At 43.7% G+C, this 15611-nt stretch overlaps 1 protein-coding gene across 15 annotated transcripts in view; it reads left to right on the forward strand.

The window, feature by feature from the left end:
* The first annotated feature begins 453 nt into the window (after positions 1–453).
* Positions 454–15611, forward strand: part of LOC311132774 (polyadenylate-binding protein-interacting protein 2B-like) — a 29666-nt gene continuing 14508 nt past the window's right edge. For 4 of the 15 annotated variants that reach the window (XR_014613537.1, XR_014613538.1, XM_084166080.1 and 1 more), the window contains exons 1-3: positions 454–670; positions 11174–11346; positions 15069–15245. Coding sequence is in view for 11 of the 15 variants with exons in the window: in XM_084166080.1 (XP_084022206.1) it covers positions 565–670; positions 11174–11346; positions 15069–15245 (456 nt within the window). In the remaining 4 variants the exon portion in view is untranslated. The other 11 variants (XM_084166090.1, XM_084166088.1, XR_014613540.1 and 8 more) reach the window with 9 other exon arrangements.

Consider the following 15611-nt stretch of genomic DNA (forward strand, 5'->3'; position numbering starts at 1 on the left):
TTTACTCCTATAATTACGTTGGTAACAACTTTATATTAGCAATAAGGCACCTCTGGAGTTTGTGGTATATGGCCAATATACCACGGCTAAGGGCTGCATCCAGGCACTCTGCGTTGCGTCGCGCGTAAGAACACCCCTTAACCATGGTATATTGGCCATATACCCCCTCGGGCCTTATTGCTTAATTATACAACTACATTTTTTGGCCAAAGCAGATGCTGAAAAAATTGTTTTGCCCAGGCTACAGAAGTCTATATTGTTCCGCTAATACTAGTAAAGGCCCAGTGCACTACGATAATTTTTTTAAATGGGAGCTGCAGCACCCTCAGAACACCTACCTCCCGTGGCTATGGAAATTGAGCTTCCCATAAAAATGTCTGAGGTTGCAACAGTATCCAAGGGGGCGGGATTTAGCGAAGGGTCGGTGTGTACAGTTGGACAATCGGTACCACGTGACCGTTTTCCTAGTTCGCCTTTGTGGCACAAATCGTGATTTTCGAGGCTCTCTATGGCCAATAAGGGGAGAAAACGGACAAAGACGCATATTTACGAGGCTTAAATCGGATGTATTCAATTGTTTTGTTGTGTGGTTCTTTCGTATTTCCGGGAAGACAGGAGCTGCTGTGTAGTTTTTACGGCGGGTTTTGTTTACCACATCTCAACTTGGTTGGTGAGTGGTTATTGGTAAGCCGCTAGGTTGCTAACAGCTGTGCCCGCATTGTTCTTTTTGCTTGACAGTTTAATATCAAAACAAAGCTAGCTAGCTAGGTAACGATAGTGATTTTCTGAAAACACCCACTTTGCCTTGTCTGTTAGCTAGCTAACAACATTGTTTACTCTGCTAGCCAACATGCTGCTTTGTTTATCTAGCAGTGCTTTGAACTAGCGCTAACGTTATCTAGCTATGATGTATCCACTGTGTCACAAGCAAAAACTGTTTAGTAACAGTCTGGTATACTTGTTTCTATTCAACATTCAACAAATACAGCCCTTTGACTTTCCTTTTCTTACCACTCCGCTACCTTCGATGTTAGCCAATAGCCACGCGTGTGTGTTTTGGTGAAAGAGACGGGAGGGGGCGCGTCTTTGATGTTGGACCACATGACCACCGTGTTCCTAATGTAGTTAGCTAACCTCGCCTGGAAATTTACGAGTTTGTTGTTGGAAATACGTTCTTATTGTCTGCTTGAAGTAACGCGAAAGCACGGGATGCCAGGTACTACTTTCGAACACCCACTGTCAGTTTTTACGTGGATTTCACATCCACGCATTTGAACGCTGAGTCTTGCGTCTTGACCCGATTCCGTGCGAAATGCCATTCACTGAACTAACAATGCTAGCTGGTTAGTTTTGCTAGCCTATCTTGTTAGCTGGTTGGTCTCTGACGCATAAATCCATTGTGCCATGGGAATGGAATCCGACGCATTGTTACATTGCGTTGTGGCGTTATATAATTGAATATTGTTCCATATTTGCAAATGCGTTTAGAATGCGGTTTCAAAACATGTTCACTGTCAAACTTTTTGTGTGTGAAATTTAGCTAGCTAGTTAACTCCGTTCCGTCATGTTTTCCTTGAAGGCCCATCCGTGGTGGTAGTATAGTCATGGTGTAGCCCGCTAGTATTACATTTTACATTTTAGTCATTTAGCAGACGCTCTTATCCAGAGCGACTTACAGTTAGTGTGTGCATAAATGTTTTCATATTACCTAGCTAAGCTCTCTTTTAACTAACATTTAGATAGTTCGCTAATTTCATGTAACTATCGTGATAACTTAATGTACGGCCTGGGGCTGTGTGTTGTAACCAACCTTGATGTTGTTAGCTACCTTCCTCAGAGGGCTAGCTAGCCGTTTTGGCAATATGTGACACTGGTTTATTATAAGCTACCAATATAAGGCAGGGTAATATAACTAGCTAGCATTAAATCCATCACCACGAACTGCCTTATATAAGAGTTAGCCAGTTTTAGTCGTTATTAAGTTTATCACAAGGCAGAGAAGAACCTGGGGTGTTTTCATTCCGCCGATTGTTGCAAAACGGGCAGGGGCCTAAATAATTTTGTCAAATAGACACTAGTTTTGCTCCGTTTGGTTCTTAAATCGTAAACTGTTTCCGTAATGAATACACCAGACTAGTAAAATATGGCTAATCCGCTAGAAAGCCAGTAACAGGCTACAGATGTGTTAGCTGTAATCCTGGCATTGTTGATTGCAAAATAAATACAACACGTGGTTTCATTTGTGACGTTAGCTAGCTTTAGCTCATTGTCCTGCACTGCAATAGCATGATATTGTTAACTAATGCAGGAGAACTGGCAATGTAACCGTCTGTTAGGACTGATGTTGAAGTATTCAACAGCACCAAGCAAACGTTGGGTGGGTGTCATGACGAGTGTATAGGCTAGCCTATGTTGTTGTAGCTGAGTGGCCTAGCTACTGTAGCAAGTTAGACCTCGTATATAACTAGCGTGCTTGCAATTACTACACTCCACGCAGGTCTCTGACTAGCTAAGGAAAACACACTATTCAGGCCACTTCGATGCCGAAGTGACTTTTTCGTAGCAGGTTAGGGTTAGAAAAATTATCTCCTAACCTGCTACGAAAATGATGTTGTATTGAAGTGGTGTGAAAAGTGTGTCCCAGCTAGCTACATTACATAAGCACCATTACATGGCCGGACACATTGTTACATTTACATTTTAGTCATTTAGCAGACGCTCTTATCCAGAGCGACTTACAGTTAGTGAATACATATTTTTTTATACTGGCCCCCGTTGTTGACATCATAGACCAGATTTTTTCCATGGGCCATGTCACTTTCTGCCAGGGTTTCCTTTAGCAGGTAATAGCTGGCTTTTTGCCATATTTGTTTTATTAGAAAAGCCAATAAATAAAATTTTCACCAGCCAGTTGTCTGGGAGAAGAAGAAAAAATCCAATTTGCTTAATGCTTTTTTGCCTATTGATTGATGGAAATACATTGGACAGGTAATGCTTATCAGTCAATGGGGTCATTTGCATAATTTAGTGGAATTAAATTGCTGTGTGTGTATATTCATTATCTATTTTATTTATCACACCTGCACAGCATACAGAGTTAGACTTGACTGTATGACTACTCGGGTAAAAAAAAAAATCGCTAGCCTGCTACAGTTACAGTAGTAGGTATATGTTGCTTGCTATTATGCATTCTTTATTTAGTGGCAATGGAAAATCCACCTTCCTTGAGCCAGCTTTCTCACCTGAGTCTTGACACACTCTCACTGTGGGTTGATGGCTAATTTAAAAACTACTTGTGCCACAGGTGCAGGGCCTGAATAATGCAGGACTGAATCCCCTGGGCCCAAGAGGCCAACAAATCCAACCAATTCTCAATGTTCAAAATACACCGGAGAGCATAATTTAGCCCCAGAGGATCAATAGTTTCCTGGGTCCTATGATTTCTTAAAACCCATTAGTTTAAGCTATATGGAATTGTTTTAAGACTGTCATACCTTCCATACTTTCCACGGGGGGTTGGGGGGGGTGGGGTCATAATAGTTTTTTTAGGTCAAACCGTTCGGACACTACAGATGATTTTGTGAGAAGACCTAGATGTGTCATGGTCTGACAAACACCGCTCTAGCTCTGTCACCTTTCACCGCAGATGTGGAGGTGTGACATTAGCGGATGTAATGAATTGAGACGCATTTAATACAACAACAACAAAAATATCTCTAGCTTAAACTGACAGATTTTGATGGAGCGGTTGTTGACTTCTTGAATGTAAATAAACTACAATATGATTGGTCGGCTGCTGTTGGAGGATATTGTGTGTGTGTGTGTGAGAGAGAGAGTTGAGTAAACTTTCTTTGAATCAGGTCTTTTCAAAATGCTGATAAAATCTGTGTTGTGGACGGAATCCAGACATTTAAAGAGAATTCAACAATATATTTTTTTGTTGAACTTAATAGGCAAATCATAAGACATGAACAAAATGCATCAGTGATTTGTATTTTCCTGCAACTTTCTGAAATGACACAGGAATGACCCTTTGTGTAGCCATTACCGATGATGCTAATGATAAACTCCTTCTGGTAGAGATGGAAAGGATTCCCCAAAAACCTTCTCAATTAAATGTTAACTTCAAAGTAGTGTATGCCTACCTGGCAGAATATCATGATTATTTGCATCAATCCAGTGGCCATTTGTTTTGCAAACACTGCAATCACACTAAATCAAATCAAATTTTATTGGCCACATGCGCCGAAAACAACAGGTGCAGACATTACAGTGAAATGCTTACCTACAGCCCTTAACCAACAGTGCATTTTATTTTTAATAAAAATGTAGAATAAAACAACAACAAAAGTGTTGAGAAAAAAAGAGCAGAAGTAAAATAAAATAACAGTAGGGAGGCTATATATACAGGGGGGTACCGGTGCAGAGTCAATGTGCGGCTAGTTGAGGTAGTTGAAGTAATATGTACATGTGGGTAGAGTTAGTGACTATGCATAAATAATTAACAGAGTAGCAGCAGTGTAAAAAGATGGGGTGGGGGGGCAGTGCAAATAGTCCGGGTAGCCATGATTAGCTATTCAGGAGTCTTATGGCTTGGGAGTAGAAGCTGTTGAGAAGTCTTTTGGACCTAGACTTGGCACTCCGGTACCGCTTGCCGTGCGGTAGCAGAGAGAACAGTCTATGACTAGTGTGGCTGGAGTCTTTGACAATTTTGAGGGCCTTCCTTTGACACCGCCTGGTATAGAGGTCCTGGATGGCAGGAAGCTTGGCCCCAGTGATGTACTGGGCCGCACGCACTACCCTCTGTAGTGCCTTGCGGTCGGAGGCCAAGCAGTTGCCATACCAGGCGGTGATGCAACCAGTCAGGATGCTCTCGATGGTGCAGCTGTAGAATTTTTTGAGGATCTGAGGACCCATGCCAAATCTTTTCAGTCTCCTGAGGGGGAATAGGCTTTGTCGTGCCCTCTTCACGACTGTCTTGGTGTGTTTGGACCATGAGGAACTTGAAGCTCTCAATCTGTTCCACTACAGCCCCGTCGATGAGAATGGGGGCGTGCTCAGTCCTCTTTTTTTTCCCTGTAGTTCACAATCATCTCCTTTGTCTTGGTCACGTTGAGGGAGAGGTTGTTATCCTGGCACCACACGGCCAGGTCTCTGACCTCCTATAGGCTGTCTCATCGTTGTCGGTGATCAGGCCTACCACTGTTGTGTCGTCGGCAAACTTAATGATGGTGTTGGAGTCATGCCTGGCCATGCAGTCATGGGTGAACAGGGAGTACAGAAGGGGACTGAGCACGCACCCCTGAGGGGCCCCCGTGTTGAGGATCAGTGTGGCAGATGTGTTGTTACCTACCCTTACCACCTGGGGGCGGCCCGTCAGGAAGTCCAGGATCCAGTTGCAGAGGGAGGTGTTTAGTCCCAGGATCCTTAGCTTAGTGATGAGCTTTGAGGGCACTATGACGTTGAATGCTGAGCTGTAGTCAATGAATAGCATTCTCACATAGGTGTTCCTCTTGTCTAGATGGGAAAGGGCAGTGTGGAGTGCAACAGAGATTGCATCATCTGTGGGTCTGTTGGGGCGGTATGCAAATTGGAGTGGGTCTAGGGTTTCTGGGATAATGCTGTTGATGTGAGCCATGACCAGCCTTTCAAAGCACTTTATGGCTACAGACGTCAGTGCTACGGGTCGGCAGTCATTTAGGCAGGTTATCTTAGAGTCCTTGGGCACGGGAACTATGGTGGTCTGCTTGAAACATAACTAGAGCTACAGAAACATCGCTAACCAAACTGTCTCTTGCATTAAAGGGGGTAACTACACCCCAAAATCAAGTGTTTTTAAGCATTGTTGTGGACTTAACACTGCCTGTTTTTTGTTCATGTATTTTTTTTTTCTTGTGTGATTTTTGAGAACGAAAAAATAGGAAAAACAGAAACCTGGAAAAATAAAATGGAATTCTGAAAAAAACTCAATGGAATTAGGCTAAAAAAATATAGGTGATTTTTTAGGGCCCTAATTTCCTTATTTATCTTGAATGACAGTGAGTGAGTGTAGAGGTGTGGCCTAATAACAGTGGTCCTCAAACCTCTCCTCGGGGACCCCAGACGTTTCATAATGCCTCCTGTAGCTCAGTTGGTAGAGCATGGCGCTTGCAACGGCAGGGTTGTTGGTTCGATTCCCAAGGTGGGCCAGTATGAAAAATTTATGCACTCACTAACTGTAAGTCGCACTGGATAAGAGTGTCTGCTAAATGACAAAAATTAAAAAATAAAAATTAAATGTTGTTGCCCTGAACTAGCTCACTGATAAACCTATTTAAGGGCTTGATGATTAGTTGCAGGGCCTAAAATTAACACAACCGCTGCCTGTCAAATACGGGTAGATTTTGTCATTGGTGGGTAAGATGTCTATTTCACCAGCCACGTTGGCGGGTGGTCAGGGCTCCACAGTGCGAGCATTTCACTCGCGTTTGTGAATAAAAATAATAAGTATGATCAAATGTATATTAACATAAATGCTGCAGTGGCTGTTTTCAAAGTATTTCTGCCGTTTTGTTTCATAGCTGGTAAATCAATCGCACAAAGTCAAAGAACGACAAATCCTATATAGCCCATTCCACCTTGTGCTGTAACACTGGCTGTGCCCACGATTCATTTTTAAAAGCGCTACGCACAGGCATAAAAGTTGGTCTAATTTACTTGAAACGAAAGACTACTTTGTCCTTGTGTTTCTTGGCTATTTACATTGTTTTGTTCACAAGCTCGGTTCTTTTTCTATGTTTGAGTTTCAACTGCTAGCAAAGAGAAGACAACACATCTACTAGTCAGACTCAATCTCACAGGCACAAACACAACTGGAGTCGAGCTACCACGGTAACCGGTAAAGGGGCAGGTGAAAATGTTCCTCATCTGTGATATTTTGGTTAAAATGTAATTAAACAATATACCACATTAGTAATAACTACTTATTAGTAATATATTTAGTGTTTTAGAAACATTACAAAGAATGTTCATCAGTTTTTGGTGTGATTTTAGCAGCGAAAAATATTTTGCCTGGTAAAAAATCTAGAGTTGCTGGAAGAATTTTTAAATCTACCTGTCACAGTGGCTGGTGGACCAAAAAGTACATTTTATGCCCTGATTAGTTGACGATTTAGTACACCTGATCTAGACATCAACACTGACCCACCAACCAAAGAAGAAATAATCACTACCATGAAGTCACTAAAGAACGAGAAAGCTCCAGGTCCTGATAACCTTTATGCAGAGCTGTTTTAATATCAATCCAGTATTGGCTGCAAACATTCTTCTTCCACTCTTCACTGACATCTGGATGGAGGGAAAGATACCTTCACATTAGACCAAGGGGGTCATCATACAGGTACCTAATGGCACACTTTCCGACTGCAACAAATGGAGGAGCATCACTTTTATATATAAAGGTTATCGTACAACATATGTCTTCAGCTGTAGGCAAAGTGCTTAGGAATGAACAAGCATGTTTTAGTGGAGGAAGGAGCTGTACAGACCAGATCTTCACCTTCAGGAACATCATTGAGTAATGTAGTAAGTGGCAACAGCAGCTATACATAAACTTGATTAACTTCCAGAAGGCTTTTGACAGCATCCACCGCGAAAGCCTATGGCAGAGTAAAAAAATGTATGGAATCCCTACCTATGTTGTTAACCTCATAAAACAGTTCTACAGCAACTTTTCATTGACACTGGGAATGAACGGCACAAGCTTTGCTGTGAAGTCTGGAGTTCGTCAAGGTTGTGTGATGTCAGGCTTACTCTTCAACCTTCTGTTGTTCGCCTAGACTGGGTCATGCGGCGAACAACAGAAGATCAGACGAGGAATACAATGGCCGATGACCTGGCTCTTTTATCACACACACCAACATCTAGGCCTACAAGAAAAAAACTGACAAGACTCCAGTCCTTTGGCCAGCAAGTTGGCCTGGTTATCAACTGCAGCAAATCAAAGGTCATGCCCAGGGCTGTTACGGTGACCGTATTACCGCCACACCGGTGGTCACGAGTCATGGCCGCAGTCAAATTCCATGTGACCGTTTAGTCACGGTAACTAGGCTTCTCCAAGCTCTAACGCTGCCGATGGTCATTAGAAGAATACCGAACTTGCTAACTGCCTGAGAAAACAGCGTTTTGATGACCTCTTAAAAAGAAGAGGATCCCATCAGCTTTCTATAGGCTATGCCTACTATATTTATTTATTTATCAACTTTCCAAATATTAAGCACATTGCTTCGCTTTACAACAGGAGGATAATCTACTGGGCTGGCATGAAAATGAACCACGGGAAAAGCGTCATCCATTTGCTATTTAAGTGCGTAGATTACATATTTTTTTTCCCCACACCCCTGTTCTGAGACAGGTACATGATAATGGTCCATTCTAAATCAAAACACATTTCTCACACAGATTATTTAGTACATGTAAAGACATCATTAAATTAGAATAGTCTGATGGGTGACAGTATTAGCTTATCACTTGTGAATGATGCCCAGCGTGTGCAAGAAACAGCGAATGCCTTTTTTTGCGTCTTTTTCAAATCATAGTCAAACACCTCATGTAGCCTAGCCCATAGGCCTATGTGTCATTTTTTACAATATTTTTGTATATATTTTTTTATTTGACCCCCTTTTTCAATTACGATCTTGTATTCAGACCCCTTTCCACATTTTGTTACGTTACAGCCTTATTCTAAAATTGATTACATTATTTTTTTCCCCTCATCAAACTACACACAATACACCATAATGACAAAGTAAAATTTTTAAAAAACATTTTTGAAAAATGTTTTAAAAATAAAAAACAGAAATACCTTATTTACATAAGTAATTCAGACCCTTTGCTATGAGACTCGAAATTGTGCTCCGGTGCATCCTGTTTCCATTGTTCATCCTTGACGCTTCTACAACTTGATTGGAGCCAACCTGTGTTAAATTCAATTGATTGGACATGATTTGGAAAGGTACACACCTGTCTAATATAAGGTCCCACAGTTGACAGTGCATTTCAGAGCATAAACCAAGCCATGAGGTCGAAGGAATTGTCTGTAGAGCTCCAAGACACAGGATTGTGTGAAGACACAGATCTGGGGAAGGGTCCCAAAACATTTCTGCAACATTGAAGGTCCCCAAGAACACAGTGGCCTCCATAATTCTTAAATGGAAGAAGTTTGGAACCACCAAGACTCTTCCTAGAGCTAGCCGGCCGGCCAAACTGAGCAATCGGGGGAGAAGGGCCTTGGTCAGGGAGGTGACCAACAACCCGATGGTCACTCTGACAGAGCTCTAGAGTTCCTCTGTGGAGATGGTTGTCCTTCTGGAAGATTCTCCCATCTCTGCAGCACTCTACCAATCAGGCCTTTATGGTAGAGTGGCCAGACGGAAGCCACTCCTCAGTAAAAGCCACATGACAGCCCGCTTGGAGTTTGCTAAAAGGCACCTAAAGACTCTCAGACCATGAGAAACAAGATTCTCTGGTCTGATGAAACCAATATTGAACTCTTTGGCCTGAATGCCAAGCATAAGTATTCAGACCCTTGACTCAGTACTTTGTTGAAGCACCTTTGGCAGCGATTACAGCATTGACTCTTCTTGGTTATAACGCTACAAGCTTGGCACACCTGTATTTTGGGAGATTCTCCCATTCTTCTCTGCAGATCCTCTCAAGCTCTGTCAGGTTGGATGGGGAGCGTTGCTGCACAGCTATTTTCAGGTCTCTCCAGAGATGTTCGATCGGGTTGAAGTCCGTGCTCTGGCATTTGAGGACATTCAGAGGCTTGTCCCAAAGCCACTCCTGTGTTGTCTTGGCTGTGTGCTTAGGGTCGTTGTCCTGTTGGAAGGTGAATCTTTGCCCCAGTCTGATGTCCTGAGTACTCTGGAGCAGGTTTTCATCAAGGATCTCTGTACTTTGCTCTGTTCATCTTTCCCTCGATCCTGACTATTCTCCCAGTCCCTGCCGCTGAAAAACATCCCCACAGCATGGTGCTGCCACCACCATGCTTCACCGTAGGGATGATGCCAGGTTTCCTCCAGATGTGAAGCTTGGCATTCGGGCCAAAGAGTTCAATCTTGGTTTCATCAGACCAGAGAAGGTCTGAGAGTCTTTAGGTGCCTTTTGGCAAACTCCAAGCTGGCTGTCATGTGCCTTTTTACAGAGGAGTGGCTTCCGTCTGGCCACTCTACCATAAAGGCCTGATTGGTGGAGTGCTGCAGAGATGGTTGTCCTTCTGGAAGGTTCTCCCATCTCAGAGTGACCATCGGGTTCTTGGTCACCTCCCTAACCAAGGCCCTTCTCCCCAGATTGCTGAGTTTGGCCGGGCGGCCAGCTCTAGGAAGAGTCTTTGTGGTTCCAAACTTATTCCATTTAAGAATAATGGAGGCCACTGTGTTCTTGGGGACCTTCAATGCTGCAGACACTTTTTGGTAGCCTTCCCCAGATCTGTGCCTACGGACAATTCCTTCGACCTCGTGGCTTGGTTTTTGCTCTGACATGCACTGTCATCTGTGGGACCTTATATAGACAGGTGTGTGCCTTTCCAAATCATATCCAATCAATTGATTTGACCACAGGTGGACTCCAATCAAGTTGTAGAAACATCTCAAGGATGGTCAATATAAACAGGATGCACCTGAGCTCAATTTCGAGTCTCGTAGCAAAGGTCAAGTCAGTTTTTTTTTATTTTTCATAAATTAGCAAATTCCCCAAAACCTGTTTTCGCTTTGTCATTATGGCGCATTGTGTGTAGATTGCTGAGGATTTTTATTTATTTAATCCATTTTAGAATAAGGCTGTAATGTAACAAAGTGTGGAAAAAGTCCAGGGGTTTGAATATTTTCCGAAGGCACTGTGTATTGACGCTTTGCTTGGGCAGTGAGCTACCCTGAAGGAGCAAAGCCTATATCGCCAATACTTGCATTATTCATTGCTTAATGAATGGTTAAACATATTTTATAAAGTGCTTTTCTTTCTGAAACATGTATCATGCACATTCACTAATAATGAATAACTTCTTGTAGCAGGTGTTAGAGAAAATTAATGCAGGTCTCATAAAATCTCTCAAGCACAAGCCCTCGTGCTATTGAGTAGCCAGCTAAAAAAAAAAACATTGTGTAACCATGCATCTTTATCTATCCCGCCCAATCAGAGCCGTCGGAGATGAGTGGTCCAGAGGTAGCGAAGACGCCGGGGGGCGGGGCTCCGGGGAAGGAAGGCATGGAGGCCGTAGCCAATGGCCATGCAGGAGAGGGTGAACAGGGAGGAGACGATCCCTTCGCTGAGTACATGTGGATGGAGAACGAGGATGCGTACAACAGACAGGTTGGTACACACACACAGTTTTGTTTAACTAACCTTGTGGTGACACACAATTTATAACCATTGTAAATCCTATTTTCCCTAACACGTAACTCCAAAACCCAACCCTAACTCCTAAACCTAATTCTAACACAAATTCTACCTTAACCCTAAACCCCCTAGAAATAACATTTGACCTTGTGGGAACTAACAGAATGTCCCCAGTTGGTCAAATGTTAGTTTGTGTACTATTCTTGTGGGGACTTTTGGTCCCCACAAGTATAGTTACACACATAGTGGCGCATACACAAACACGCGCACACACACACCTGATGGATACATATTGGGAAAATCAAAAGAAATCAGCCAAGACCTCAGGTCTGGTTCATCCTTGGGAGAAATTTCCAAACGCCTGAAGGTACCACGTTCATCTGTACAAACAATAGTACGCAAGTATAAACACCATGGGACCACACAGCCGTCATACAGCTCAGGAAGGAGGCGCGTTCTGTCTCCTAGAGATGAACGTACTTTAGTGCGAAAAGTGCAAATCAATCCCAGAACAACAGCAAAGTATCTTGTGAAGATGCTGGAGGAAACAGGTACAAAAGTATCTATACCCACAGTAAAACGAGTCCTATATCGACATAACCTGAAAGGCCACTCAGCAAGGAAGAAGCCACTGCTCCAAAACCGCCATAAAAAAGCCAGACTACGGTTTGCAACTGCACATAGGGACAAAGATCGTATTTTTTGGAGAAATGTCCTCTGGTCTGATGAAACAAAAATAGAACTGTTTGGCCATAATGACCATCGTTATGTTTGGAGGAAAAGGGGGGGGCTTGCAAGCCGAAGAACACCATCCCAACCGTGAAGCACGGGGGTGGCAGCATCATGCTTTGGGGGTGCTTTGCTGCAGGAGAAACTAGTGCACTTCACAAAATAGATGGCATCATGAGGAAGGGAAATTATGTGGATATATTGAAGCAACATCTCAAGACATCAGTCAGGAAGTTAAAGCTTGGTCGCAAATGGGTCTTCCAAATGGTCAATGACCCCAAGCATACTTCCAAAGTTGTGGTAAAATGGCTTAAGGACAACAAAGCCCTGATCTCAATCCTATAGACAATTTGTGGGCAGAACTGAAAAAGCGTGTGCGAGCAAGGAGGCCTACAAACCTGACTCAGTTACACCAGCTCTGTCAGGTAGAATGGGCCAAAATTCACCCAACTTATTGTGGGAAGCTTGTGGAAGGCTACCCAAACCGTTTGACCCACGTCAAATACTAATTGAGTGTATGTAAACTTCTGACCCACTGGGAATGTGATGAAAGAAATAAAAGCTGAAATAAATCATTCTCTCTACTATTATTCTGACATTTCAGATGCGATAGCCCATCCTTGACAAGGACCAACGAGTTGTGCATTCTAAGATGCCATTCTGCACACCACTGTTGTACTGCACGGTTAATTGCCTGTTTATTGCCAGTTTGTTAGCTTGCACGATTCTTGCCATTCTCCTTCGACCTCTCATCAACAAGCTGTTTTCACCCACAGGACTGCCGCTGTACTGTATGTTTTTTGTTTTTCGCACCATTCTCGGTAAACTCTAGACACTGTTGTGCGTGAAAAGCCCAGGAGGCCAGCCGTTTCTGAGATACTGGAACCGGCGCGCCTGGCACCGACGATCATACCATGCTCAGTCTCTTAGGTCACTAGTTTTTGCCCATTCTAACGTTATATCGAACAGTAACTGAATGCCTCGACGCCTGTCTGCCTGCTTTATATAGCAAGCCATGGCCACGTGACTCACTGTCTGTACGAGCTAACCATTTTCGTGAACGGTGTGGTTTACCTAATAAACTGGCCACTGAGTGCATATTAACTATATCCTTCTCTCTCTTGCTCGCTCGCTTGCTCTCTCTCTCTCTCTCTCTCTCTCTCTCTCTCTCTCTCTCTCTCTCTCTCTCTCTCTCTCTCTCTCTCTCTCTCTCTCTCTCTCTCTCTCTCTCTCTCTCTCTCTCTCTCTCTCTCTCTCTCTCTCTCTCTCTCTCTCTCTCTCTCTCTCTCTCTCTCTCTCTCTCTCTCTCTCTCTCTCTCTCTCTCTCTCTCTCTCGTGGAGGAGTTTTCAGAGCAGGAGTTCCTGGAGCGTTGATTCTCAGTCTCTCCCTCCATATATACTGAAGAAAAATATAAACGCAACATATAAAGTGTTGGTTTCATGAGCTGAAATAAAAGAACCCAGAAATGTTCCGTGTGCACAAAAAGCTTTTCTCTCAAATTTTGTGCACAAATTTGTTTACATCCCTGTTAGTGAGCATTTCTCCTTTGCCAAGATAATCCATCAAGAAGCTGATTAAACAGCATGAACATTACACAGGTGCACCTTGTGCTGGGGACAATAAAAGGCCACTCTAAAATGTGCAGTTTTGTCACAACACAATGCCACAGATGTCTCCAAGTTTCGAGGGAGATTGCAATTGGCATGCTGACTGCAGGAATGTCCACCAGAGCTGTTGCCAGATAATTTAATGTCAATTTCTCTACAATAAGCCGCCTCCAGCGTCATTTGTAGAGTTTGGCAATACGTACAACCGGCCTCACAACTGCAGACCATGTGTATCCACGCCAGCCCAGGACCTCCACATCAGGCTTCTTCACCTGCGGGATCGTCTGAGACCAGCCACCCGGACAGCTGATGAAACTGTAGGTTTACACAACTGAAGAATTTCTGAACAAACTGTCAGAAACAGTCTCAGAGAAGCTCATATGCATGCTCGTCGTCCTCACCAGGGTCTTGACCTGACTGCAGTTCAACTTCAGTGGGCAAATGCTCTCCTTCGATGGCCACTGGCACGCTGGAGAAGTGTGCTCTTCACAGATTAATCAGTTTCAACTGTACAGGGCAGATGGCAGACATGTATGGCGTCGTGTGGGCGAGCGATTTGCTGAGTCCCCCATGGTGGTGGGGTTATGGTATGTGAAGGCATAAGCTACGGACAACGAACACAATTGCATATCGATGGAAATTTGAATGCAAAGAGAGACCGTGACAAGAGCACGAGGCCCATTGACGTGCCATTAATTTGCCGCCATCGCCTCATGTTTCAGCATGATAATGCATTGCCCCATGTCGCAAGGATCTGTACACAATTCCTGGAAGCAGAAAAGTTATTCCATGGCCTGCATACTCACCAGACATGTCACCCATTGAGCATGTTTGGGATGCTCTGGATCGACATGTACGACAGCGTGTTCCAGTTCTCGCCAATATCAAGCAACTTCGCACAGCCATTGAAGACGAGTGGGACAACATTCCACAGGCCACAATCAACAGCCTGATCAACTCTATGCGAAGGAGATGTCTCGCTGCATGAGGCAAATGGTGGTCACACCAGATAATAACTGGTTTTCTGATCCACGCGCCAACCTTTTATTTAAGGTACTGTATCTGTGACCAATTGAAAAAGAAAAGGAGAGCCGCTCACTCTAGGAGCTCAGATGCAATAATTTTAATAACCAACGTTTCGACAGACAAGCTGTCTTCATCAGGGTTGTCTCCAAGAGATGTATATCTGTATTCCCAGTCATGTGAAATCCATAGGTTAGGGCCTAATGAATTATTTTCAATTGACTGATTTCCTTTTATGAGCTGTAACTCAGTGAAATCGTATGAAGTGTTTCATGTTGGTTTTATTTTTGTTCAGTGTAGATACTAAACCCTCTCTCCTTCTTTGTCTCTGTCAGGTTGAAGAGGAATTGTTGGAACAGGAGTTCTTGGAGCGTTGTTTCCAGGAGATGTTGGATGAGGAGGACCAGGATTGGTTCATCCCGGCCAGAGACCTCCCCTCAGGGATGGGGCAGATCCAGCAACAGCTCAACGGCTTGTCAGTCAGTGACAGAGGAAATGCAGAGGAGATGGCGGTGAGCATGGAACACACACACAGTGTGGGACACGGGCACACACACACACACACACACACACACACACAATGCCGAACACAGTCAGCCAGCCAAGCAACCAACCAGTCAGTCAGCCAGATCCAGCAACAGCTTAAAGGCCTGTCAGTCGGTAACGGAGGAAAGGCAGAGGAGAGGGGAAGTGCCAAACACACACACACACACACACACACACACACACACAGCGTCGAACAGATACGGCATGGAACGTTTACGAGTCTTTTTGTCGAGCAAAACTTTCTGTGGAAGGTACTACGCAGCGCACAGACCCCCCTCGCGTAATCAACTTCGAGTTTCCTTGTAGGGTTATAAAATGTGAAGCCAGCTGTA

The sequence above is a fragment of the Coregonus lavaretus genome, assembly GCF_964263955.1.
Source record: "Coregonus lavaretus genome assembly, chromosome: 7".
Taxonomy (NCBI): Eukaryota; Metazoa; Chordata; class Actinopteri; order Salmoniformes; family Salmonidae; genus Coregonus; species Coregonus lavaretus.